The sequence below is a fragment of the Phocoena phocoena genome, chromosome 14 (genome assembly GCF_963924675.1).
Source record: "Phocoena phocoena chromosome 14, mPhoPho1.1, whole genome shotgun sequence".
NCBI lineage: Eukaryota > Metazoa > Chordata > Mammalia > Artiodactyla > Phocoenidae > Phocoena > Phocoena phocoena.
The window spans coordinates 25,807,420-25,835,388 of record NC_089232.1 but is presented as its reverse complement, the minus strand read 5'-3'; the positions used below and the strand labels follow the sequence as shown (position 1 = coordinate 25,835,388).

Genomic DNA, 27,969 nt, shown 5'->3' with positions numbered 1-27,969 from the left:
CTGAAGCAGAAGTGACTTTAATCAAGGGGTGAAGTCCTCAGTCAGGGAGACCTCACTTTACCTTTGGTGGTGGGGTCTCAGCCTGCCTACCCACCACGGCCCCTGAGTCTCCTCAGGAAGGAGGGAGCAATTGAACAGCAAGTTCCAGCAGAGGTCAGGGAATGGAAATAGGGGAACCAGGTCAAGGGGCAAGGGGCAGGGCACTGACAGGTGGGAGTGAAGCTGAAAGGGGCAGGAACAGCTCTACACAGGCGGTTCTACCTGGGGGCTACCCAGTGGCTATGCATCAGCCAGAGCGGCACCAGGAGGGCTGAGTGTAGAAGAGGACAGTGAGGGAAGGAGCATTTAGGAGATGAGGCGACCATGAAGCTGGTGCAGCTGCTCCTGGGTGAGCACCAGCCGGTGTCGCTGTCCAAGGCCAGCAGCACACGAGAAGGTCACTTTGCCCATGTATACAGTGTCGTCCTGCTGCTCTTCCTTGGCCTGGGAGTTGGGAAGGGGAAGAGGCCTCCAGGTCAGGGGCTCACTTGAGCTGTGTGCCACTGACAGGGTCCCTGAGCACTGAGACCCTGGGTGACTGAGGCTTTGAGGCTGCTAGACTATAATGACCACATTTTCCAAATCAGAACAAGGGAGTTTTGAGCCCCTTCTGATGTCAAAAGTCATAGAAGATGTTTAACTGCTAAAATATTGGAATTTCAGGAAACAATGCAAGCACTCTTAAGATACTTGCAAGTAAGACTTGGCCAGATTTCTCAGGATGTTCAGTTGTTGGACCTGAGACCCTAGAAGCCTCTTCAAATTCTGGAGGAGAGGGGAAGGACCCACCTGAGCCCTCCATACTGCCCATCCCCCTCCCCCGCTCCCTCTTACCCTGAGGAAGGCTGATGAAGGGAAGGTAGCAAAGTCAGTGGGGACCGTGGCTCCAGGGCGCTGAGATACAGTCTCCTTAAGGACCTCATCCTGGCAGAGGGGAAAAGGATTCATTTAGGGGACCCCCACAGGCTAGCCCAGTACCTCCCTGGTTTCACAGGAAGGAACACTAATACCAAAGAAGCAGGGACCAATCCTCTTTATCATCATACTTTTACTCTCAACTCCAATCCCATCCCTACCCAACATCCCTACTTTACAGATACTTACCCTTTTAAGGCTCAACTCAGATTCTATAGCTTCTGGGAAGCCATTTCCAACCATTCTACTCTGCAGTGATATCAGCTCTGACAGAAGTTGTGCCTGAAACCACACACTCTAAAGACGATCCTAGCTCAACCCACTTTGTTGATAAGAATCTGTTTTCTGTTGATGGGCATCTGTTTGGGAGTGAGGGCAGGTTCCCAAGGCAGGAATCCTGCCTCGCCTTCCATCTCCTCCCCAGTGCGTCATCTAGCACAGGGATGGGCCCCCAGGAACCCTGGGAGTCCTTGTGGAAATGAACGTGCTAGGGGCTCCACCACGGAATGCTCTGAAGTGGGCACTGTCGGGTGAGGAAGGGCAGGGTCTAAACTAACCTTGAGCTTCTCAATGGTGTCGCTTAGTGACTTGAGCTGAGCCACCTGCTCCAGGAGCTGGGCCGATGGGCTCTTGGCAGCTGTGGGGATAGAAGGCTAGTGAGGCCCACCAAGGCCCAGGCAGGCAGCTGTACTGGATTAAGGGTCATTAGTGCAGATACTGGACCCACTCATGGAGTAGACACGTAAGAGAGTAGGTGAATCGAGCAAATTCAACACTGAGACCAAAGGGCAGTGCTAGGAAGAGCCTCTCTGGCCTGGGAATTGCCTGGGGCAAGGGGAAGGGGTGTGTTTTCCACCTCAGGATTTGGCTGGTCCATACCAGGGCTGGTGCGGGTGATGTCCACGACATGGGTGTGTGCGCTCAACTGATTCAATGTCTCCAGCAGCTGGTTAGTCTTACGATACAGCACTCCAGCAGCTAGATCACTGCCAGGGCCCTCACGGGGTAGGAGAGAGAGCTTTGCCACGTGCAGAGGGGGCAGGGCTGCTAAGGATGCCTTCATCTGGGCTCCCTGTGGGGGAAGGGGGAAGAAGGGTAGCGGTAATAAGTGAGGGAAGGCCCTGCCATCTATCATCAATGAGGCAGTTACACTCCACCTCTACCCATCCTCCCTGCGACCTCCTCACCTTGAGGATGCTGTTCTCATGCTGGAGCTGGGAGATGTGCAGCCTCATGGCAGAGATCTGCTGAAGCAGCAGTGGTGAGTCCTTCACCAGCCCTGGGCCTGGCACAGATCCCGGAGCCTGCCCAGAGGCACCTCCTATGGGTACCATAACAAATATGAGCTCCATCCCTACTCATCCCCTCTCCTTATCCCCTCCTACCTCCAGTCTTGATTGCTCCCAAGGGGGCAGTCTCACCCTGCTCCCCCAGCCCCAATTCCCACCAGCCCTGTTAACCCCCCACCAGGATGGGTCTCTACCTCGCTGCTGTTCTTCTGTGCTCAGGATAGCCCATTGGGGAGCAGGAAAAGAGGAGAGAGGAATTAGATGATTTGGGAGTGAGGGGGACATATCAGAGGAATCCGGGGCACGCAGGAAGATTTTTTTCCTAATCACCATACCTTCTCTAACAAGACCCTGCCTCTACTTTTGGGGAAAAAGCAAATATGTGTGAAAAGACAGAAAAGGGGAGCCAGGCCACGATACAGGGTGCAACACGTGAGGAAGAGTGGCAGCGGGAGTGTGCGCAGGAGGAGAAGCCCTTGAGGCCATTCTTGCCTCCCTGCCTCAGACTCCAGCTCCCAGAAAGGCAGACGGAACGCTCCTGAAACCCTGATATGTCTGCACCCTTAGTGCTCCCTAGCAGCAAAACTTAAGTGGAGGATGTAGACACATTCCCATGTTCCTCAGGTTCCCCAGTGCTCTGAGACAAAAGTCACCGTTTTTTTGGTGTGAAGTTTCATAAACTAAGAACCAATATTTGTTTAAAGAGCCTATGCTAAAGCAACGCAATGCGGTAATTCTGGAGACTCCCCTCCCAAGGAACATGGAGCCGTCTGCACCACAAGAGTCTAAAGTCAAGAAGACGCTTGGTCACTTTCAGGGTCAAGCGGCACCAGTGACGGGGGCTTTGATGAGGACAAGACCCTTGGTGAGGCCAGCTGACAAGGCAAGCACAGCAGGGGAGATCTAGAGATCCTGAGGGTTTAATTCCATCACAAGGAGTTTGCCTTCTGGAGGTGAGAAGGGTAAGTAAGAAACTGAATAGAGAACAAAAACCAAACTACACGGTAGATGATAACTAACATGGTGGTGGCTGCCTCCTTGGTCAGGAAACTAAGGAGACTAGGCCTGGAAGCCAGAAAAACTCCAGGTAAGGAGCCCTGACCACACTAAGAAACCAGGCAAAGGTCAGAACACAAGCCCCAAGTGAAACTGGGAGAATTCAGCAATGGAAGAGACAACTACTCTATAGGGTGAAGCCACGTCAACTCAGTGGGGAAGAAAAAATGCAGTGCCCAAGCAGAGGAGGAGTCAAGAGCAAGCACCATCCACTGCTGCGGATACCACAGCAGTTAGCCCAGCCTGCTGCAGGCTTGATGACCCTCTGGAACACAGGGCTGGGACAGAAAAGCCAGGCTGTAGACCCAGAAGGGACATCTACTAGACTCCAACTGTCACTGTAATTCTGAGCTTCACCAACAACTTGGTAAGGCCCCACTGCCCCACCTTGGTCAGAACTCTGCACATATCTTCCAGAAGTAAAAACTTGGTGAAAGTTGCCAGAGGGCTTCCCTGGTGGCGCAGTGGTTAAGAATCCACCTGCCAATGCAGGGGACACGGGTTTGAACCCTGGTCCAGGAGGATCCCACATGCCACGGAACAACTAAGCCCCCGCGCCACAACTACTGAGTCTGTGCTCTAGAGCCCACGAGCCACAACTACTGAAGCCCGCACGCCTAGAGCCCATGCTCCACAAGAGAAGCCACCGCAATGAGAAGCCCACGTGCAGCAAGGAAGACCCAGTGCAGCCAAAAATAAATAAATTCATTAAAAAAAAAAAAGTTGCCACGGAGTGAAACTGGGCAAGCATATTCTTGGTTGAATATCCAGGGGTAAAAGAGGGGGACAGAAGTCAAACTGAAGCCAAGGGCAGGAGGGGGGCCGTCCAGTCTCCTCTGGGCTAGTGCTGCCTGTCCCACTGCACTCACCACCAGCAATGCCAGACACCAGGGTAGCAATACCCGAGGGAGGGGGACCCCGGAGCCCCTCGATTGTGCGCTTGGACTGGCTGTTCAATCGCTGCTTTAACTCTGCTTTCTCTGCCTCCAGTTGGTCGATGTCAGCCTGAAGTGCATCCATCGTCTCCTCGAACTCTCTGTGAAAGAATCTGGGCTTGGACAGTGTCCCTTCCCCATGGCCCCACCCGCCCCCCTTCTCAGTCCTAACTGAGTCCTTGGAGTCGCCCTACTGGTGAGGAGCCAGAGGCAGAAGAGGCTCAGATGGGGACGAGATGATGGGGATGTCAGTTGGGAAGGAAGATGGCGTCTGTCCCCCTGGGGAGTCTCACTACAAGAGGCCCTGGGCTAGGCGGAAGGGAGCTGCTGGAAGGAGGGAGGGGTGGAGTGAGCAGGGGCCTGGGAAGGTGCCTGACTTCTCCTTCTTCCGCAGCAGCGCCTGGGTCTCCTCCAGCCGAGTCTGGACTTTCTCGATGCGCTCATCTGCATCCTTGGCTGCACTGTCCAGCTTCTTCTCCAGGAGGCTCAGCCGCACATTGGCCTCACTGAGCTCTTCCCCCTGGACGAGGGCAGAGAGCGTCTAGTTCCCTTACACCCTCCCATGGCCCCCCAGAGACCTGGAATAGACCATGAGATAGAAAGCTTCCTGAGGGCCCACCGATCACAGGTGCCACTTCTCCCCACTCAACCCCCAGCCCCCCTGAGTTATGATCACCAACACTCACTGCTTCCCTGTGCCCCATGCTATTTCCTGGCCCCCCAGATCCAGAGCCTTCCCTATCCTCACCTTGATCTTGAGTGACTTCTTCAACTCCTTAATAACTGTCTCTCGATCTTCAAGCTTCAAGCCCAGGCCTTCAGCATCTGTGATCTCTGCACGAAGGGCTGCAGCCCGCAGCTCAACTGGGGGAGGCTAAGGGTAGGGACAGGAGACAGAGGGCAGGGATAGGGAGAGGAGGTCATCAAGGCACTCCTTTCAGAGATCCAGTCAAAGGGAAAATCTTCTCCTTGCCTCCTAAGCAGGATGGTGCTCCCCAGATTCCTTCCTGCTGCCGCCCAGCCCTCCCTCCCACAATTACCAGCAGCTCTCCAAGTCCTGCTCCTCCAGGCCCCTGGAGCCCCTCCAAGGAGCTACCCCGCCCACCTTGCTAGGGGGCCGCTCTGCATCGTACTCTCCCTCCTGCATGGCGGTGGCCAACTTGTTCATGGTACTGATCAAGATGCTGCATGACTGGCGCAGACACTCATAGGGGCTGCCGGAGGGGGCTCCGTAGATCTGCAGGTGTCAAGGGCAGTAGTGAAAACCCCACACTGGCCACCTGACTGCCCCGTTACCACCTTCTGCCCAGCCTTCCCAGCCCACCTGCTCGCCTGCTTTGAAAGCCAGCTCCTCCAGGGCAGCCACAGGCAGGCCTTCATTCTCTGCCAGCGGGGCAATGAGCTGGGCAGCAGCAGCAGCCACCTCCTGCAGCACAGCCACCACCCACGTCAGGTGTTTCCTGCAGTCTAGGAGTGTGTCGGATACCTGTGCAACAGGCCAGAGTCAGGAGCCCACTCTGGGCCCCGCACCACGGCTCCCAGCTACCTCAGAACCATTCTTGTCCCCTGACCATATCCAGATCTTGACACGCTGGGCCCCTCCTGGTTCTACTTGGCTTCCTTCCCATCCCCCTTCACAGCCCAAACCTGTGGTCCAAAGGCCAGTGCAGCTGGGATCCCAGGAGCATCTGTCCCTGGCATTCGCCTCCGGATCTTCTTGCAGAACTGGCGGATATCACTGCACGAAGTTTCCAGGTCCCGGAGCAGGAGTGCAATATCTGAAGCCTCCTGCCCACCCTACTCAGGGAGCGGGAAACAGATGGAGAGCCAAGTCAGCATGAGGGCTGGGGCGAGGAGGTGGGGACTAAAAGGAAGAGGAGCTCAAATAGACCTAGTTGTGCTCTCACCTGCAAGAAGGCCCGCAGCCGTCCCACCTCCACACTCATGCAGTCCAGGGCACTCTGGGTGAACTGTGAGGACAGAAGCAGGTCGTCGTCAGCCCCCAACAGGAGCCCTTCTGCCCCATCACCATCTCTAAGAAGTCTCCGCCCTCGGCTGGCCCCCATCCATAAGTGGGTCCTCTGGCTTCCCTGATCTGGCCTTAGTGACCCTGTTCCAGTCTTATGCCGACACCCCTTGAGGGTGTGAACTGATGTCTTCCATTTCTGATCTCTATAAGGGGCTCAACCACTGGCCCAGACACCTCACCTTAATGTGGTCAGCCAGCTGTATGGTACTGTCCTCCGGTTGTTCAGAGAGGTGGATGCTGTACAGATGCTGAGGAGGGATGGCAAAGAGACAGACAGTCTTTAGGCCTTGGAAGAATGGAGAATTCTTCCCAAACTGCAATTTGACCCTGTCATCACAGGACTCCAGAGGTATGAGAGCATCCAAAACCCTCAAGGAGCTGCATGCTAAGGTGAGTCCATCTACGAGCCTCAAGCCATCAGCCTGGGACATACAACCTTGGCTACACTGGCCAACAGCCTCCAGCAGAAGAAACCCTCCCTCCCTCCTGTGCCAAGGCTGAATTCTCGCCCCAGACCTGGTAGTACTTGATGGCTTTGGTGAGAGGCTCTACGTTGACAGTCTCGTCCAGCTGATCCTTGTGCAGCAGCTCAATGAGAAAATCCAAGGAGCGTTCGTGGGCACTCATCTCCGGGTAGAGGCTGCCCACCTTCTTATACATGTCCACACTGCACTGAGAGAGGGCACTAGAGACCAGAGAAGGGCCCTGTGAGGCCAGGGTCTACCAGGCAATCTCAGTTCCAGCCAATCTCAGACGCGTGGCCCTGGAGTAGAGGTCAGGGGTTACTTACTGCTCATAACGGTGGAGTGTGGCCTGTAGCAAACTCAGCGAATACACCAGCCCAGCAGCAAAGCTGAGCTGCTCCCCCACAGCTCCTCGAAGTCCTGGCCGCTCTGAACAGTTCTCACTTAGTTCAAATTTCTCCTGGGCCTGCTTCCGGATTAGCTCTGCCTGTGGGAAGAAGCACCAGAGACCTGGGGCTCAGAGCAGAGGATGGAGAACACAGACTCAGGAATATGGAGAGCTGAGCAACTATGTAGGGGGCATGGATACATGGGGGAGAAAGCAGAAACGGCTCTTAGATGGGCAGGGACTATCACACGGGGAAAGTGTAATGATGTGATTACTGGTGGTTATGAAGATTTGGGATGTGGGGATGAAAGGGTGGCAGGACCAGTGGGGCCAAGCTCTTTCCCGCCTTAAAGCTGCTGCTCCTGCTACCTTTCTACCTAGAATGCTATCCTGACAATTACCTCCCCACTAACTCCTAGTGATCTTCTAAGTCTGGCCTCAAATGTCATTCCTTCAGTGACATCCCTCCATCTAAATCGGCTCTCCGACCGTGCTCTCTCAAAAACGCTACCTCCCCTTCACAACAGGCCATCTCCCCTTCACAACACGCCATCTGTGATATACATCCATCTGTGACTTTGTTGACTGTGCTACTCCACTACAGCATAAACTCTGTGAGCAGGAAGAATGACTGTTATCTTCACTCGGCATCCTCTGCCTGGTTCACAGCAAGTTCAACAGAGTCCTGCTGGGCACGTGATTGACAGACCATACCTTGCAAATGAGACGAGGCATGAGCAGCAGCACCAGGACGCAGTCATGGTCCCCACCTGGCCGAAGGAAGCTGTCAGGCATGAAGGCTGTCAGCAGGGACATGTGCCGGTTGGCCTGCGCCACCTCCATCTGCCTCAATTCCATCTCAATTGCCTGTGAGGTGGACAGGGAGGTGGACTCTCAGCCAGGCTGCAGAGAGCCTCATAACCACCATGCCGCGCTCCACCACGTTCTCCGCTTCTAGGCCCAGGCCAGGAGTCTTCCAAACCACCACACAAAGCATCCCCCAATCCAGGAAGCTGAAGCCCAGAACCCCACACCAGATCAGCCCACCGCCACACCCAGGCTGGGGTCCCCAATACTCAGCCCTCTGCGACCCACCCACTTTCCTGACCTTGGCATGGGCCTTAGTCTCAGCAAACTTGATTTTGAAGTCAAAAGTCTCTGGGGGTGGCTGCTGCTGCCTCTCCACAGATGCTTCCTGCTGGTTTGTCAGTTCCCGGTTCACATCCTGGGAACAGGGACAGACAATGAGGCACAGCTGGGTCCTCAGGGAGCCCTGGGGAGATGGTGGGCAGAGAGTAGCGGGTATGCAGGCACCTGCAGGTGGGCAGTCAGCTGGCGATACTTCTTGATGGTTTGCTGATAGTCTGCAACTGTCTCCTGGGCCGCCTCCACACGCTTCTGGGCCTCTCGCACCCGTGCCCCCGCCATATCCAGCTGCTCCCGCAGCTCCAGTTCTGTCTCACGTGCATTCTCCTGCAGCTCATCGTTCATTTCATTCATTGCTTCCTGGGAGGCCACAGGGAAGTTGAGGCAAAGGAAAGTCAGAGTCAGGGTAGCAGGCCAGGGTGGGTTCACTCACCACGCCTCCTACTCAAAGGTCAGGGGTCACATGTCAGCTCTTCTCTCAGCAAGTCACTTCCAACTACCCTCCATCAGGGTCATGAGTCAGAGTCTGCTCTTCTCTTACCAAGTCCCCCACGGTTTCTCTCAGTTCCCGCACTTTCTCTTCCAGATTCAGGTTCCGGTCTGTCAGCATCTCCACCATCTCCTCAGCACCCAGAGCAGCATCCACCTGTGTTACGGAGAGGGAACAAGGAGAAGGGCTGGAAGGTACCTAGAAACAGAAGGTGCCTACAACAGAAGCGAGTCAGTGGAGGTGCTCTGGGCAAGGCGCTGGGCTCCCCAGACCTGCTCCTTGAGCTCATCAATGGTGCTCTCTGCCTGGCTCAGCTCCTCCTGCAGACGCTCCCGCTGTTGCCTCACAACTTCCAGCTCTTGGTTCTTCTTTTCCATGAGCTTCTGGAGTTTCACGTGCTCCTGCTTCTCGGAGGAAGAAAGATCCCGCATTCTGTGGGAAAATGGAGAGAAGAGAGAGCGCGTGTCGGAGTCACCGGGTGGTGAGCGCTCGAACACATTTGGAGACAGGAGAGTGAGCCGCACAGCGAGAGGACCCTACCTCACTAGGGCATCCTTTAGGCGGGCGTTCTGCTCCTCAAGCTGCTTGAGCTGATAACTGGACGCAGCGCCATCTGAGCCTGGGGAAAACCATTAATACTTTCAGACAAAGTTCCAACCCCACCATTTGGCCCCCAGCAGCTCCTGGTCCCTTACCCTTCTCTTCAATCTCAGCCTTGAGGATCTCCAAGTCAGTGGTGAGCTCGTCCACACGCTCCTTCAGCGCCTCCACCTCTTGCTGTAGGGACTCAGCCCGCTCTTCGGCCATCTCCTTATCCAGAGTGGCCATCTCGATGGCATCAGCAGTGTCAGCCATCTCCTCCATGTAGCGTTCCTTTGCCTCTAGGGCCTCCTTGGCTTCCTGAAGAGGAGTGGAGGTTGGTTGGGGTACAAGCACAGAGCTGCCTCATGCACCCTTTCTCACAGGACACTCCAGGCTCCAGTTTCAGCTTCCAGTACACTTCCTTGGGCCCCGTGCCTCCCCAGACACCCTCTTCATCCCAAGTCCCACCTTCCGAGCCTCCTTGAGGCGCCGCTGCAGGTCTGCCTGCTGCTCCTGCATTTTGCTTTTCCATTCCTGCACCTGTTCCAGCTGAATCTTGTGTTTCTCCAGCTCTTTTAGCTTTGCCTTGTCTTCTGCACGTTTCAGTCGCAGGGTCTCCAGTTTCTCCTCCAGGTCCCGCACTTGGGCCCTCAGCCCCTCCTCCTCCTGCAAAGGAGAGACCCTTCAGTCTATGCACAGCCTCCCCCGTTTTCCCCATCAAGACTGAGCTGGAGTGGAAAGGACAGGAATGTGTGCAGACATCATTCCAGGCCCAGGGCCAAAGCAAGTGGCGTACAAACATCTGAGAAGAGCCTGATACATAAGGGGAAAGTGTGGAAGGGCAGAGAGTATAAGAGCTTAGTCAGTGACGGGATACCTCTATGCCGTGTCCCCCAACTAATCCAAGTTCCGGGTCTCCCCCAACCCTGGGAAACTTCGAAGACCCTGCCAGGGGTCATAGGCCCTTTCGTGTCTTGGATCTTCTTCACTCCAACCCCAGACCTTACCTTAGACGGGGAAGGAAGCGGTGGGGCTGCTCCAGGAGAGGTGAGGGCTGGTGTGGGGATGATGGGTGCCGCCAGCGGAGTCTGAGCTGGGGTGCTGGGCTCACTGCTGCTCAGCTCACCTGCTGATGCTGAGCCAGAGGGGCCCAGGGAACTACTGGCCCCAGCTACCCCAGTGCTGGCTGGGCGGGTGGGCTATTCAGACAGGGTAGGGGCAGACCAGAACAAGTGTAGGGGACAGGGGTGGTGAAATCGAGTAAGACAGAATATGAGAATATGGTGAGGGAAGTGACAGAAAAGGAAAAAGACAGAGAGTATCAAAGCACAAAGAGAACACAGAAACAGTGATGAGCAGAATGAAAATGACACAGTCAGAGACAGTGACAAAGGACCGGGGCAGGGTGGGGGTGAGAGGACGGCAGGAGAGGAAGGGATGCAAAAAGACATAAGATTACAATGCTCCTCCCTTGGCACTGACCCCACATTCCTCCAAGCTCTGGCACTAACCCCTTAGAGCAGAATCCCATACTCCCCAGACCATTCCTTCTGTGACCCACTTGTGATCATTCTAGCAATTTCTTAATACTCCCAATCCCATTGTTGCTCTGGGCCTGTGCCCTCCTCCCCCAGATGGAAAAAGTGCCTCAGTGTCATTCCCAGAGAAAAAGAACAGATTGATCTCTAATTTTCATGTTCCCAGAGAAGGCTGGGCTAAAAGTGGGGGTACTAGGCCCCCCAGCTCTTTAAATCAAGCTGATTCTCCTCCCCTTGATCGACTTCAGGGGACCCTGCAGGTAAAAGAGCCAGGGTGAAAGTTGTAATCCTTGGCTCCCCTCTGAAACAAGGTCAGTACAGCCAACCCATCTGTCACCCCCCTCCCTCCAAGACAGAGGGGCTCTAATCAGATGACAGGACCCAGGTCCCTGTGGAGCTGAGGCTCTGGAGCAGACAGGCCTGCCCAGTGCTCCTCCCTGCAGGGCTGAGTCCTGAAGCTCTCCCGATGGGCTGACACTCAGAGGCCACATGCCCAAAGCCTTTCACTGATACGCCCACCTCCTTATCTCCTGACATTTACACTGCCAAGTTTTTTCACCTTTCTTCCAATCCCCACCCTCCCCCCCAACACACACACACACACACACACACACACACACACAGAGCTGGTCTAAATGCCCTTCTTCAAGAAGGCCTACCTTGATTAACTACAACCACTCTCGTTTCTCTTCTGCACTCAAGCTACCGGCTCAGACGCCCTCCTAAGAGCCAGAAATCACTTCCCCGGAGGGGCCTGTCATTAGCCTCAGTCCCCTCACTCCACTTAAGAGAACTCAGGATACACTGTGACCAACTTACACTTGCTCATACACATGCCCACATACATGCACATGCCTAAAATGAGTGTGTGTACACTCAGGAGTAGCTTGTACAGACGCCTGTTTTTCCTCACCTTGGGCCGCCGGGTTGTAGTCTGGACAGGCAACAGGAGCCAGAGGAGAAGTAGTCAGGAAAGAAAGGATAATGGCAGAAAGACAGCAAAAGGGACAGCAATGAGAGCAGAAGCAACAGAAATGAGGCTACGGTTAGTGGTCCCACCACTCCTCCCCCATCCCCATCCCATCCCATCCCCTTCATCCAGGGAATCACCTCGTTCCTATTCCAGGAACTCAGAACTCCTATTTCCCGTTAGTTCCTTCTCCCACTTTTGTCCTACCCTTGCAGACCTCACCCCTTCAGACACCCTGGAAATCCTGGAAGTCCCTGTCTCCTCCTAGGCTGAACCACAGGAGACCAAACACAGCAGCTGGTAGAGAAGACCAGTCCTTCTGCAACAACCTCTCCCACTCTATCCCAGAGCCCCGCCCACCCACCACTCCCAAGGACTTTCCCAGGTCAGCCCCTTCCTTCAAGTGCTAGACTCCACAGAGGACTCCCTAGAAATACCATGTGACAAGAATGATGATATGAGCCCGAAGTGAGCGATATGAACCCAGCAGAGGGAGATCAGGCCCCCAAGGCAGAACAGCGCTACTGTGTACCCCACCCCCACCCCCTTCCCCAGGACCAGTTCCTGCAGCAATTCCCTTCCCCAGGGCAGAGGGCTCAGGTGTCAGGACCATGAATACTGCATGAGCCTGAAGCCCAGAGCTCAGCAAAGTAACCCCACCCAGCTGCCAGAAAAGAGGGGGAGGGTGGGCAGCAGCATAGGGAAACTACTGCCCTAAACCAAATCCAGAAACCCCTCAGGTTACTGCAAAGTGATACTGATGATTAACTCCAACTCCCAAATAAGGTTCCTGATACCCAGGGTCTCATACTTGTGGCAAAGGCAAGATTTGGCCTGGGCCCTGCTTCTAGGTCTCCCAAGGAGACCAACGCCCACCTCTACTACCCTGGGCTAAGCCTCCATAGCTGTGTATCAAAAACTATTCTAGGGAAAGACCCCTGACACAAACCCCAGTGGGGCAGGGATGCTGGTATTACAACCGAGAGTCATTCTAGCAAAGGTTGGGTGAGGTAGGCCTGCTAGAGGCACAAAGACATCTGGACCTGCTTCCCAAGATTCTCTCATAGGAAATGCATCCGGAGCCAGTTTGCTGCAAAAGCTGCCTGAAGCCCAAGCCTGTGAGGCCACTGGGTACAAGGCCCAGAACACAGATTCAAAGCCAAAAGCAGGCAGGCCAGGGAGCAAATGCCCAGGGTGTGGGCCATGGCAGTGACACACACCTCTCCCTGCCCCCCACCTTCATCACCATCCTCTTCCCCCAACCAGGTAGACAGAGGAAGTCAATCAGCCCCCACCCCCACCCCAGCAGCCTGCTGCCACCATCACGCTGGCAACCCAGCAGCAGCAGGACCAGAGCAAGCAAGAGTACCTTTCGGGCTGTCGGTGCCTGTCTCATCATTGCAGAAAACCAAAGAAAGCCAGGATAGGAGAGAAGGAAGGACAGAGGAAGATGGACAAACACAGAGGAAGGACAGACGGATGGAGGGAGGGGGGGGAAGAGACCGAACAGAGGGAAAGGCGGCGGAGACAGGAGATTAGTGCATCAAATCCCAACAATGCAGCCTCAGCTTCCCAGACCAGCAGCTTCCCAGCTGGCAAATGGCTGCAGCTCGGATGCAGAAGCCCCCACGGTGCGCAGTGGGGACAGCCAGGCTCCGGCAGGCACCGGAGAGGTAGCCGGCCTAGTTCGCCAGCTGAGGCTGATGGCAGCCTCAGTGGCCGCAGCAGCAGCTCCACCTGACGTCATGCACCCACCCTCCTCTGCTCCACTAGGGGTGGAGACACTGCTCCTCAGTCACCTAGCAACCACCAGGCTCTGATGGCTCCTCCCCCTCCTCATGATTGGACAAAGTGCTCTGCTGAACCCGCCCTGCTTCCTCCTCCAAGGAACAGGTTCTGGCTCCTCCCTCTCCTTCCCTCTCCCCCGGCCCCAAGAATTTGCTCCAAGAAACTGGGCTAAAGGCCATCTCATCTCAGGGATGACCTCTCTGGGACCAGGGTATCACTGCACAGGGACACAGGGCCTCACTGCTTCATCAGGCCTCTCTCATACTCACACTCCCCTCTGTCCACAACCCCATCAATTCTACTTCTGTCTCATACACATGGACAATAATACCCTTACGGTGGCTCATCAGACTCATGTACCCACGGCACTCCTGCTGCATCAGCTCGGCAGGGCACACGAAGAAACCTGGGGAACATTCCATCTGGGCTGCAGCAGCTCTAATGACAGTGTTTGGCTCCTCTCTCAACTCTACCCTTGCTGTAGTCAGGTTAAAACCTGTCTCTAAAGGGCTTCCAGAAAGGACTGGGCACCTTGCAGAGACATCTGGGTTCTCTCTTCCACCCTCCTCCTCAAAGTTCCTTCTTTTGTTCTGGTGCTAGCTCCCTGTTCCCTGGGTTAAGTGATGTGCTGTGACAGAAGCACTGAAGAGGAAGACCCAGGGGAGTACTTGACTACTTGACTGACACTCTGCATCACGGGCCAAGAAGGTGCTATATCCCAGCACAGGCAGCCTAGGCTAGGCTTTGCCACATTTCTCTAGGCAGCCGCCAAAACCCCAAGATTTGGGCACAGCTCAGGTCCCTTCTCAGGATCAAGTCAGACTGCGGCCAGAACGCCTCCATAGATATCAGACTGCAGGTGCATCCTCTTCTCTATTCAGGGGTCTGGTGTGAGATGGGAACCCCAACCCGGAGCCAATAATCAAGGGAAGAAGCCCAGTGTCTAGGATGGGTCCGGCATCCTTTTGAGAATTATTTTCCTTTTTATATCCCCATTCCCTCCCAAGCCAGGACCCCAAAGCAAGTACCATCATGTTGTCTCTTCCAAGGCAAAACTCCAAAGTGAGGACCCACCACCAACCAGAAGTCAAAAAAAAGATGTTTTACTCTCCCCTCCACTGCCCCAATCTAGTAGCCCTCCATGCAAGGTCAGAAGGGCCTGAAACAGGCTGGTGACAAGGAAATCACAGAATCATACATACAGCACAGCACATACAGGTCTGACAGGCACATGCAGGTCGGAGACAGCTTGGGCATAGCCCCAAGGCATTGGGCTGGTGTGAGGAAGTGGTCATGGCAGCAACTTAAGACTAAAGGAGTTTCAGGGGTGTGGGAGTTGTGGGAGGTGGGCCTCAGGCACACCACCAGAGGAAGGAAGAGGCAGTGAAAGACTGACAGAGCACAGTGAGGGTGGGCATTCACGGCAGCACTCACCCAGAGACAAGAACAACACAGGCTTTTCAACTCAGGACTGTTCTTCCTGTGCTCTGTTCCCTGACCTCCCACCTCCTTACCTAACCACCTCACTTGGTACTCTCCTCACCTCCAGACCCCCAGTCTCTCCTCCCACTGCCCCCAAGCTGAGGCTAAGTGAGAATCCACTGTAACCCAGTAAATGCTCTATTCCATGCTGCTACTGTTTACAGCCAAATGCTTGGAGTCTCTGACTAGACGTCCTGAGGCGATGGGCAGGAACGTGGGAAGGGGTAAGGATCATCCCTAATGAGTACTACCTGAGCCTGATGTCCTTGCACCCCTCAAAGGAACTCTGAAAGCCAAGGCTGCCATTTCCTCTGGCCATCCCAGCCCCAAGGTCACACACACATGCATGCAGCCCAAGGACATGCAGGACAGCTGGGGAGGGGGCTCATGGCCCTCACCCACCCAGGCACAAATAGTAAACACACCACCTTCTTAGGCTTCAGGCCCCGCTGCATGAGGAGTAGGAAAGGGCAGAGTTAGAGAACAGACTTAAACATCACACTGTGCTAGCTGGCCAGATATCTTGGGTGTAGGTATTAAGACCAACTCAGGCATACCCAGGTATGGGGGGAGCCAAGTCACTGTCAAATCCAGGGTAAGTGAGATGAGGGCTCCCTTAAGGATCAGCTTCCAGGAGGTCCACACCCTGACCCAGAGGAGCTGGAGAGTCTGGAGCCCCACCTCGCACATCCTGCACAGAGCAGCGGAGGGAGGCTCCAGCAGGCCCTCTGCATACAGCCTGAAACAGGTGGCAGAGGGTCCAGCTCCTCTCCATTCACTCGTGAAAAAGAAAGCACCCTCTTTCTCCAGTTCTTACCTTACCCCTACCCTACACCCATCAGATGTTGGCAGCCTTGGATACCAAAAGGTAGGAAGTTGGCAACAACACTACTGGGGTCAGACCTGTCCTCCCTTTCACTCCCAGCCTCTGTTCCAATTGATCCAGAACTTCTGGGCCTTAATAGCTTTTTCCCTGATACCACCCTTACACCTAAAGCAGCAACTCATACCCAGAAAGCTTCCTTCTCAGGGAGGATGGAGACTGGAAGGCTAACTCAATTTACTCATCTATTGCTTCTACCTGCCTGGGGCTTCTACCTGCCCTCCTCTCTTTCTCCTTTCCCTCTACTACTCCCACCCCCACCCGTAACCACTTACCAGTTTGCTGGTCTTTGCATTTGAGTCAGTTCCCTCTGTAGAATGCAAACAGAAACAAAGTGTGTGTTTGTGTAGAGGGGTAGAGGCAGAGAACATCATGGCAGGTTAGGCAAGATATAACAAGGGAATATGGTGGTGATGGAAACTCTCAGGATCCACTGTGGCCCCTTGTTCTGGGGAGAAGTCCTGGGGACTCCTGGATGTGAGGAGGCAACTTAAGTGGGTGGTTGTTACCTCTTCTGAGGACCTTTGAGGCAGAAGAATCAGGTGTCTCTGGGGAGGTAGTATCTGCTCCATCTTCAAATACCTGGATCTGAGGACACAGAATAGACTCTATATAGCTAGATCAAGGCTGGATGTAATATGGGCCCCTCCCCAGGCCTTAAGCAAACCTGGGGTACAGGGCAGCTTCCTTAAGGATAGCTCTTAATCTTCCCTCCCCCATTACCTCCCACTCTACCAACCAGAGACTTATGCTCATGCCCAGGAAAAGGGAGCACCAACACACCAGCCGCACATGCAACAGAGCATGTACACACACACACACACACACACACACACACACACACACACACACACACACACACAGGAGGTGAGTACCTGGGATTGGCGCACAAAGATGCCATGCCCTTCGTCACAAGTGAAGTACTTCCTGCCTTGGACAGTTCCATCATTCTTGCCTTTTGCTTCATCCAGGATCACACCTACCCACTTGCCAGTGGCAAATAGCGTGGCTCCAACATAGGCCACAGTGCCACGGTAGCCTTTTCCAATCACCTCCACGCGGGAGCCCACTCGCAGAGGCCGGGCACTTGCCTCCGCACTCATTCTGCTGCCGCTGGGAGTCTGAAAGACACGTGCAAACATACATAGTTAAAAGCCTCAGGTCAACGTTGTCAGCCTAATAAATAAGAAAGGCCCCAATCAGGATCCTGGCCTGAAAAGGGATCAGAAGTCACTTCCCTGAACCCCATTCTCAAGGTAAAGTGTCCCCACCACCACCACCAAATTCCCTTTTGAAAAAATGTCAGTGCTGTGTTCTAAAACTTCTCAAAACGCCTCTGGAATCTGCCAGAATTTTTAAGAGATTGTATTTAAATTTAATAAATCAGAATTCATTGCTAGATCTGTGAATGTCACCCCACACGGCTGCTTTCTCAAGGAGCACTGCCCCCTAGGAGGGGAATGAAGCTCAAACAAATAACTCAGTTTAGACCAGGCTCCCCACAACCCAGTGCCTGACTCAAAAGCCTGAGCTGGGAAGACAGGTGAGTCAGTTAGTGACCCCACTAATCCTGTTCCCTCCCTACTGCTGCCTGTCCTCCCTGAGGGCACACAACTGTGCCTCCTTCCAGCCCTTAAGTCACTACCACTCCTTCCTGACCTGACTTCCCCCGCCCCCACCAGCAACACTCCTAGATGCCTCACCAAGCCCATCCAACGATTTACTCCCTTCTTCCTGGCCTGAGCCCTGTTCTATCAACTCTCTACCCACAAGTTCTGGAGATCCTTCACTCATGCTATGTCACTATAAAAAGAAAAATAAAGGCCAGGTAAATTGGGTACCTCAGATCTGTCCTGCATCTGTCCCCCAGACTCTGCCCAGTGGTTCAAATGGATGGCTTATCACCCTATCCATGGTGATAATGGACAAGGCAAGGGAATAGACTCAACATTGTCCTTGGGAAGCTCTCATCTTCTGACATACCCATGATGACAGGACAACATGAAATTAGGTTCCAAATAGGCCCATGGCTTAGAAGAAAATCACACCTAAGCCATTTTTAGCAATAGCAGCTCTATGAACCAGGGGCCTTGCAACAAACAGAGAAGGAAGCATGAAGAAGTGACAGCATGGCCTTGAAGACTCCACAGGGCCCCCTTCTGATGCCCCCTCTTGGCTTCATAAGAGAGCTCTGCCAGAGCCAGTGACTCCCTAACTCTCTTCCCCAAAGAGCTCATCCAAGAAGGTGAGGATACCTTTCCCAGGGGCTCCGAGAGGCCAAATCATACCTGGGACAGCCAAGTGGCTCTCACGGACCTGACAATAAAAGGAACTGACATCAGGGCTGGCCCCAAACTCAGAGACGCTCTCCAACCTCCTAACCCTAATAAGCCTCTCAGAATCAGGTGGACACAAGAGTGGCTACAGATTCAATCTCAGTCAGAAGAGCAAGAAAGCGAGTGACAAACAACAAAGCAGCTCTAAAGAAAGACTTCACTGAAAGACCATTCCAACCCACCAACCCCATTTGTAATCCCCAAGATAGTCTGGCCCCCTCAGGAACCTCTGGCCTGAGGTCCACTTGGAGTCAAAGGTCAGGCCTCACCAGTACCCAGAGAGGGCCCAACTCTGAGAAGGGAAGCCTGTGCAGTCCCACAGGGTCAGGGCCGCGAGTGGCCCCAGCCTAGCTACCGCCTGTCTCCCCACCCCCCACAGCAATGTCCACAGCCACCCAAGGCCTTCTCCAGAAGCCCTCCCGTGGCCATCCCAGATCAGGACCACTTACCCGACTGTACACGTGCCTCTTGCTCTGGGCCATGTTGCTCACCCGGGCTCTACCCCCTCCCCCAGCTGGCCAAAGACAGAAAGAAAAGGCAGAAACCTAGGCAGGAGGGTCAGGGCTCCAGGCCCTCATGGACAAACACAGAAGCCAGCAAGCGTGGCCCCCCGCTAGTCCATGGACCTCCCTGGGTGGCCTACTGGGGTAGGGGTAGGGACAGAGATGGGGGCTGAGGAGCAAGTCCCCTCTGCTGCTGGAGGATTCCTGAACCCAGAGACACCGAATCCTGCTTGCCAGCTGATGAGTCTCACTCTGCGCTAGTGCTGCTCTAGACTTGTCAGGAATCGAGCTGGCCTCTGGGTCCTAGTGCCCCCTTGCTTCACCTGGGCCAGTCAAGAGGGACAGAGTATAAGGGACTAGGCCCACGCCAAAGACCCTCAACACTCACCTCTAAAGTACACTGTCCTACGGCTGGGAGCACAGCCCTGCTGATCCTCCTAATCTGCACCCCCTCACCGTCACTGCCACCCTTCCCACCCCCAGGATGTGAGGCCTCAGCAGACCCACAAGCATCAAGTGACACATTCACACAGCCAAAATAAGGGTCTCTCGCCCCCCTTTCTGGTGCTCTTCCTCCTCCCTCCCCTTTCTAAACTCTGGAGTCAGGTCCAAACCCACGTGATTAGGGTCTGAATTTCAATCTCACCCTGGGCCAGAGCAGCCAGGCCCCCTGCCCAATACACAGCAAAGGAAGGGCAGCAATGGAGGCAACTTCACACAAACACACACACACACACACACACACACACACACACACACACAAAGCAAGTCAAGTACCCCAGCTCCCTCAACACTGGCAAAGGTTGCCATGGACATTCTTCCTCCCTTCTAGTCGTTATAAAGGACCAGGCTCTGAACCCTAAGAGTATCAGGTTCAAACGGATTAGTAAGGGTGGTGGTCAGAAACAGAGAGTCCCACTTGCCCCCTACAAGTGGGGGCAGTGCCCAGTCCACCTCAGCCACCTGTCCCCTGTACTCTTGGCCTTGCCTCCTAGGCATCTCCTTAAGAGAAACAATGAGATGGTTTGTTTTCTATTTTTCACAAAATTTCTTTAATAACCATATTACTTTTATAATTTAAAACGTTTAATAAGATTATACATTCTAGTGAGAGGTCTCAAGAGGGCTATGTAACCACTTCATTCATTTATCCATCTAATGGGCTAGAAACCAACAGTCCCCGCCCCTAAGTAGCTAACAAGGTTGTCCTGGGGTCTGATCTATGGCTCTACCAGCTACAGTGTGGATGTAGATACCCTGGGCCGAGGGATACCTGTCTTGTCTGCACTGGGCTTCACTGGCTGAACAGGGTCTTCCTCCATTCCACCCTCTTTCTAAGGCAGGCCAGATAGCCTAATAGGAGAATGATAGCCAACAGCCAGATATATGGCCCCCAAACATCTCTCCACATCTCCAATCCTGGCCAGACCCCCTAGGAAACCATTTCTCTCCTCCTCTGCAAAATCTCCATGTTGCCCCCTCCTTTCCCTATTCACCATTACACAGGTGGGCAGGGCCATGCAGGTCCTTGCAGCCTGGACTTCTGCATGTTCAGAACACTTTACAGTCTACAGAACACCTTAAAAAACAATTGTATAGTACCATGGTTAAGAATACCACTTCTAGACTCAGCCTGCTTACATTCAATCCCTGGCTTCACCACTTGGTAGCTACGTAAACTTGGTCCCGTTACTTAACATCTCTGTGCCTCAACTTCCTCATCTATCAATTGGGAACAAAGAACATCTCTGAGAGCTGTTGTGAGGATTAGCTGAGATAATCCATGTAAAACACTTAGGACATTGCCTGGTATTTAGTAAGCACTCAACAAAGTTAGCTAACAACTTAGTTATCATCATATTTGGACATCAAAATAACCCCATAAGAGGCAAGCCGGGAACAATGCTGACAAGGAAACAGGGCTTAGAGAACTGAGCAACTTCCCTGAAGTCACACAGAAGACAAGGAGTGGAGCCGTAACTGGAACCAAAGCCTGAACCAGAACCCTCTGCACTTTTTACTCTCCTCATTGATACCACACATATTTCTAGGCTTCCAAAGCTGTGCTCTTCCTCTGGACCACACTACCTTCAAAGATTCAAAAGAGCGCACATCCAAGAACATCACAGCTCACTAGCCACACAAGTGTATATAGTCACCTAACTTCTTAGATGCTGTTTCTTCTATAAAATGGGACTGTCACCTGCCATATCTACATTAATGCTCAAATAAGATAAAGCACATAAAAGTGCTCTGTAAAAAAATGCAGAAGCTGTATAGGTATTAAAATAAAACGTCTAGACGATAAATATTATAAGGAATTACAGAGAGGAAAAAGGTAAGCTAAAAAGAAAAGGGATACTTGATTATCCCTTGAATCATGAGGTTTTTGTTTGGATATATGGAGAGGAAAAGCCTGCAAACATTGTAATTTGTGAGTACAGTATGAGTAGAGACAGAAATAATTTTGCTTGACTGGGGAAAGTTAAAGATGACTAGCTTGGCTGAATCAGTGAATTCTGATGAGTTCTCCTATCAAACTATAAGCCTTTTAAAGCAGACTCCTCAACTTTTCCTCTTTATGATCCCATCACTCTTAACTCATGAAGTCAAATATTTATTGAATGAATTAACACTGATATTGAGATGTATTACAAAGTAAATATGGATAGTCAGGGAATTTAACATCACGTAGAGATAGATGAATTGGATCCGATAACAACAGGAAGCCAGTCTCTTCCTGAGCAGGAGACTGGCATAATGAAAACTATTTTAGGAAGATCAAACAGGTGGCAGAGAGCAGAATGGAGTGGAGGCAAGAGCAACTTGATAAAGACAGGGAAAACAGCAAGGAGGCTATGGCAGTAATGAGCAAGGGGTGAGGAGGTCTGAGCCAGGCTCATGAGAGAAAAAGAGAGGGAAGAGGAAATGGACCGATTCAGAGACAGTACAAAAAAGCCCCGAGAAGGCCCTATGATAGATCAGACATGGGGAAAGAAGCAGGAGGCCTGTATGGGCTCTGGAGATGGGCAGACCTGGGTACAGCTTTCGTTCTCTTATTTCCTCATGTGTATGACTCTGGGTAAGACAGCTGAGCACAGAATGTGTGTTCAACAAATTGTAGATATTGTCTTCATCATTACCGAGAGGGTACATCAATGACAACTGCACACGGTAGGAACTCAAACCTTGCATCAATAAAGGGATGGATGAATGAATGCATGGATAAGTAAAGGAATGAATAAACTTGGGAGTTTTCAAGCAGGAATAATGGGAGAGTGATGATTGATAACGATAGAATTGGACGGGAAACTGAACATGTTAGGAGAGAGAAAATAAGTCATAGGGCCTTCTCGGAGGCAAATTTAGTGTGACCCCTAACACGTGTACTTCACGATCTCCTTCCAAAACGAACCTGTGATGCAGACAACACGGATTCCACTATTTCCATTCTACAGGTGACAGAATTAAGTCTCAGAAGTCAAACAACTCACCTAAGTCTCATAGCCAGCAGGGCACATGTGAGTAGGAAGGGGGGCACGTTTGACTAGCTGTACAGGTAGGTGATCCTTCAACAGCACCATTGGGCCCCATCCCATGTCACACAGGACAACTCTGAGTTACACGCTACCTCAGCCAGAAGACAGATACTCCCTGGATTTCTAATCCATTTTCCTCCCCAATGATATTAAATACTAATAAAAACTCTAGGAAAATGGAAAGAGAGGAGGGAAAGAAATCTGTTTCTGATAGATTACCAGTGGTCTTGGAGAACATTTCAGAAATGACAGGAAAAGAAGTGGATTATTAGGAATTAAGGAGGAACTAGTAAGGAGGAAAAGCCTCTTTGGCACCCAGCCTGCACCATTTCTACCCTGCTTTTACTGGTACCCCAGCATCCTTTATGTCCCTGACCTCCTCTTGTCTCACCTTACCAAACTTTGATCCTGGGCTAACCCAATTGTTTGCTTTCTCTGATCCCACTTGTAGAGGTCTGAAATCCAGGCAGTCTGACAGCAGGGTCCACACACTTGAACTGAACTGCATTAGGCACGGGGTATTTCGATTTGGTTGCAGAGATAAAATGAAACATAAAGGTAACCAGCAAGATACAGATTTTCTTATAACTAGGGTGAAGTTGTACATCTCTAAAAGCACTAGTAGGAGAGGGATATGTGTGGATATAAGTCCCTCAGGAGTCAGGAAAGGAGAGGGGAATAGAAGCTCAGGTACTGGAAGCTTGGAAGGCCAGATTCCAGATAGGCACAGGAACCCCGAAAGAAGATAAACAGAGCTTTTTATTCCTAGGTCCTACTCCAGTATCTGCCTTGCAGATCTCACACAGATAGGACCTAGACCCTAAATAGACTTTTTTTTTTTACCTCTCCAGCTCTTCCTTATCCCCAGAAATTTCTGTAGCCCACTCTCAAACTGAATACAGGTCTACCCCCTCCCAGGATATCCTCCTCCCCTAGGAATACCCAGTGACTACCAGGCCCACCTCCAAAGGGCCCAGACCTCCAAGAGCCAGGAAGGAAAGCTACACAATATGCCTCACTTATCCTCAATGAAGGCACTTCTGCAGGAAGGCAACAAACACTTGAGTGCAGCCTGGTACTCAAGAATTGTAAGCTGGGACTTCCCTGGTGGCGCAGTGGTTAAGAATCCACCTGCCAACTCAGGGGACACGGGTTTGATCCCTGGTCTGGGAAGATCCCACATGCTGTGGAGCAACTAAGCCCGTTGCCACAATGACTGAAGCCTGCACGCCTAGAGCCTGTGCTCCTCAACAAGAGAAGCCACCGCAATGAGAAGCCCGCACAACGGAACAGGAGCCCCCACTCGCTGCAACTAGAGAAAGCCCACGGGCAGCAAAAAAGACCCAAAGCAGCCAATAAATAAATAAACAAATAAATGTTCTTTGAAAAGAAAAAGAACTGCAACCCTCCCAGAGCTAGCAGCAGTCCTACTTAATAGCCTACTCGAAGTTCCTGCTGCTTTCTCCCCATGATCAACCAGCAAGTCCCTGGCACTAGGACCCTGCAGACAGGGAACCCTGAGCCTGCGCTCTAAAGGGAGAGATGCACCATTTCACAACTTCAGCAAAAGCCAAAGCAGCCAACAAAGCCACAGCCACCTCCGCTGTGCTGGGCTCTGCCTTTTGGGCAGCTCACCGGCCACTCCCCAGAAGCAGAGCATTCTGTTCTTTCTCTTTTTAAATCCACGTCATCATCAGATCATAATGGGAATCAATCTCAAGTCACCACGCAAAGGCGTATCCATGGCAACGTCAAGAGGAAGGACACAGAAATGATGCTCCAGTGGCTGCAGCAGGAAAAGGTAAGTCCATTTCTCTTCCAGCCATGCCATCTCATCATTCTCCCCTTTCACTCAAGTCAGGTGTGCACCTTACCTACAAATTCTATCTATCCCACCAATGGGGAAAACAAAGGTGAGTGTTAATAATCTATGCTATTATGTAAGGTCATAGGTCTGCCTAGTCCCATAACTGGCAGCAAAAATTCTTTTTCTGGCTGACTGAGACAAGATCTCTTTTCTTATTCACCATCTCAATTGACATGGTCTCAGCCTGCAGTACCTAACAAATCATTATCAGTCACTTGTCTTTCTAGTCAGGTTGCTGGGAAATCACACAAGGATTTCAGAATTCTGTATGTAGTTGTAAAAATACAGCAGCAACACTGACTCTACCACCCTGCTCACCCAGGCCACTACCATACCCACAGACTGGCCCTCCTTAGGAGCCCTAAACTCCAGCCCCTCAAGGACCAGAAACTGGGAGTTGGGATGAAATTTCTGCCTTTCTCTGATGCCTCAAGGAAGGAATGCCATTCCTGCAGAGGTAAGAGAGTCATCAGACATAAGTTCTACTAAGTGTAAGTAATACTCCATGCCTCAATTTCTCCTTCTGTAAAAACATAGATACTAACAATACCTTTCTAACAGGGTTGTTGTCAGAATCACGTGAGAATGCCTGAAAAGCACTAAGAAGAGTGTCTGGTATGAAGCACTCAATAAAAGTCAGCCATAATTATTATGAAGAAGAGGAAAGAGAGGCCTACAGTGCAGGATTCAAGTTCGGAGGGTACTCAATGTTCTTGGAGCATATCTCAACTCTGCTCTCTTTCCCTTTCCTCTCTGGACAGTTTCAAGTTTCCCTTACCACTATCAAGTCCCTGTTCCTATCCGAGCCCACACCAGGACCCCCACCCCTCAGCAGATAACCTTGCTGAGAAAGGAAATTGAGCCTATTAGATAAGAATTCCTTTGCAAATTTAGGTGTATCCATCATTGCCTCTTTCTTCCTACATTCTTTTCCTTTCTTCTGTCATTCCTCTTCAAAAGAAATGATGTCTCCTTTTCAGCCACTAACAATGATAGATCTGAGCAAGTACAACCTATGGCAGCTGTCGATCATGTATTATGATTTTCCCAACTATTTTGACTCCTCCCTAACAACTTCTTTTCCTTTGTAATCTCATGTGCATTCAGGCCCAACTCATCAATTCTTCCTCAGTATTGCCTCCTGCATTCTTCCTTTCTCTTCCGTTACCACTGTCATCACTTTGGTCTGCCATGTAACAGCTTTGAGAATTAAGGCAAATCATTTACTCTCTTTGGTGCCTCCTCTATAAAACCGGGTAACAGCTGCTCTGCCCACCTCACAGGAAAGGTTGTCTGTGAAAGGTTCTGTAATCTGTAAAATGTTATACATAAATAGAAGGCATTACTATCATCAACCTAAGCCCTCTTTACCGATATGTGAAGCATATCTGGCTCCCTGCCTCTCTCCTTCTCCATTTCCAACCACATCATACACCACAGTAAGACAACTACACGCTCTAAAACATTGCTTCACCCAAAATCTTTCACTGACACACCATTTCTTACTTGAATCAAAAAATTCTGGATCTGACGTACGCAGTGTCATCTCTGGACCACTGTCAGCTGCTTAGGATGCTTTCCCTAGTTTTGCAAGCCCCACCCATCCTTCAAAGTCCATCTACAGCCCCACTACACTCCACACAGAAGGACTAAATTTATGAGACAGAGATTTGAAACAATGTCATGGAAGAATAAAGGATAATTCAGTTTGGGGAAAACTTGGTAGAAACACTGTCATCTCACACATTAAGAGTCTTTTTTTTTTTTTTTCCACCATGCCACGCAGCTTGTGGGATCTTAGTTCCCTGACCAGGGATTGAACCCAGGGCCTGGCAGTGAAAGCACCAAGTCCTAACCACTGGACCGCCAGGGAATTTCCAAGAGTCATCTTTTAAAGAGGGATTATACTTTTTTTTCTGTTTGATTCTAAGAGATAACCTAGGACCAACAGGATGGAAGTTATAGAGATGTATTTTAGCAATATGAAAAACTTCCTTATTGAGCTATCCCACGATGAAATGGGATGCCTTACATGCAGTAAATTCCCCATTACTAGAAATGTTCAAGCCCAAACTGGCCATAGGGCAAGGATATTTTAGATGTAATTCAATTATCACAAGGGTAACTGGACTAGAATCACAACACTTTAGGTCTGAAGGAAACCTGAGAGATCTTCTAGTCCAGTCTCCTATTTTATACGTCTGGACAGGGGAAGTGATCATTCAAGGCAGCACGGCTTGCTCTGGAGAGCAGGGAACAGAACATGGTCTCTTTCAATCCAGTGAAAACCCTTGCTACTCGAAGTGTGTGTGGTCCATGGACTGGCAGCATCAGCATCATCCGGGAACTTGTTAAAAATACAGAACTAACCAAAATCTGTACTTTAACAGATTTTGTGTATGTAGCATTAAAGTTCAAAAAGCACTGACCTACACTGCCCCTTCCAAACCTTGAGTTTCTAATTCTGGAACTCCATTTCCCAAACTGTTTCGTATGTTAAACAGAGGTAACACCCAAGAAAAAAAGTATTTTCCGTTCAAATCTGGGAAACTCTCCATACTATACTTCCAGTAGGAAATTCGTGATAAAAATATCAGTAGCATACTGAAAGTTCCAAAATATTCTGTAGTAGAGAAAACGTTAACCATGAAGTTTCTGAACATATGTGAGCACAAAATGTCTTTGAAAAAAAAGTTATCCTTAACTACTATCGCTAACATCCCCGGGTCTTGGGCTTCGCCCATACATTAGCTAAAGAACTTCAATCTCCACCTCATAGCTCCTTGACTCTCAGTACATTAAGCATACTGGATTAGTAAGTGGTCAAGACGGGCTTGCTGCTCTCCACACTGTAATAAGTGAGGGTAAGTTTCTAAATCACCGCCTCTTTTTTCTTTTTTTCTTTTTTTTCACCGCCTCTTAAAAATACCGGAGTTTGTCATCTGTGTGATTTAGCTGTGGGGATGAGCTAAGATGACTGCTCAAGGGTGAGCCTGCCAGTTAAGGCGGACGCCAGGAATGGGAGACTGACACACCAAACGCATATCCAAGGCCCCCCCACCTTGAGTCCGCTTTGTTTGTTTGTTTTTCTGTTTGACACAACTTCTCAACCGTGTGCCCCACAGGAAACCTGTAGCTTTGGAGTGGGTTCAGGGGTGCCTTGGATGCTCCCAGGAAAAGAGGGGAACCCTTGCAGTTCTGGAGGAATTCGGAGACGCAATCACTCGACCCCGGAAGCACACCACACCGACAGGATGAAGAGCTCAGGTGGGTCGGACCAGCCCAGACGCAGGGGGCGCCCACCCCCGCCGCGGCCCACCCCTGCCGACCCCCGCCCCGCACACCCGGCTCCCGGCCGCGCCCTAAGCGAGCGCCGAGTCCCCAGAGCACAGCCAGGAGCCTCGCGAACACGGTGGGGGAGGAGGCAGTTTCCAGGGTCGCCGCCTCCGTACCTGTCCTGTCAGGGGCTCCGCGCCCGGCTCCGGGCCCCACCGTAGACCGACGCCCAAGCCCTAGCGGGGGCCCGCCCCGCCCGCATGGGCTGCCCGCCGTGCCGCCCGACCCCTGTAGGCCCGTCCCAGGCCCTCTAGCCGCTGAGGCCCAGAGGCGCTCTGGGTCGGGGGAACACGCTACCCTTCCCCCGAAGACCAGTCCGGGTTAAATACTGCGCGCTGAGCGCGGCCGAGAAGACTTCGATCAGGCACAAAGCTGGACACCTGGAGCGAAATAA

General features: G+C 51.9%; 1 protein-coding gene across 6 annotated transcripts; it reads right to left on the bottom strand.

Moving 5' to 3' along the window:
- Nucleotide 1: 1 nt before the first annotated feature.
- On the bottom strand, nucleotides 2-27,969 carry DCTN1 (dynactin subunit 1). 6 transcript variants are annotated; one of them, XM_065891031.1, is made up of 32 exons: nucleotides 18,780-18,812; nucleotides 16,870-17,115; nucleotides 16,504-16,582; nucleotides 16,270-16,304; nucleotides 15,540-15,560; nucleotides 13,211-13,228; nucleotides 11,785-11,805; nucleotides 10,341-10,532; nucleotides 9,802-9,999; nucleotides 9,447-9,651; nucleotides 9,292-9,370; nucleotides 9,024-9,183; nucleotides 8,803-8,907; nucleotides 8,430-8,621; nucleotides 8,224-8,340; nucleotides 7,830-7,982; nucleotides 7,054-7,214; nucleotides 6,780-6,948; nucleotides 6,443-6,511; nucleotides 6,142-6,204; nucleotides 5,882-6,031; nucleotides 5,559-5,720; nucleotides 5,340-5,471; nucleotides 4,983-5,108; nucleotides 4,612-4,754; nucleotides 4,169-4,335; nucleotides 2,438-2,452; nucleotides 2,142-2,275; nucleotides 1,834-2,026; nucleotides 1,512-1,591; nucleotides 874-963; nucleotides 2-483 (listed from the first exon to the last, which is right to left on the bottom strand). In XM_065891031.1, the coding sequence occupies exons 1-32, from the start codon at nucleotides 18,810-18,812 to the stop codon at nucleotides 346-348; spliced, it is 3,846 nt and encodes a 1,281-aa protein (XP_065747103.1). In that variant the 3' UTR covers nucleotides 2-345. The 6 variants fall into 6 exon arrangements, with proteins under 6 accessions (XP_065747103.1, XP_065747104.1, XP_065747105.1 ...); XM_065891032.1 differs by lacking the exon at nucleotides 15,540-15,560; XM_065891033.1 differs by lacking the exons at nucleotides 13,211-13,228; nucleotides 18,780-18,812 and having other exon boundaries at nucleotides 16,870-17,097.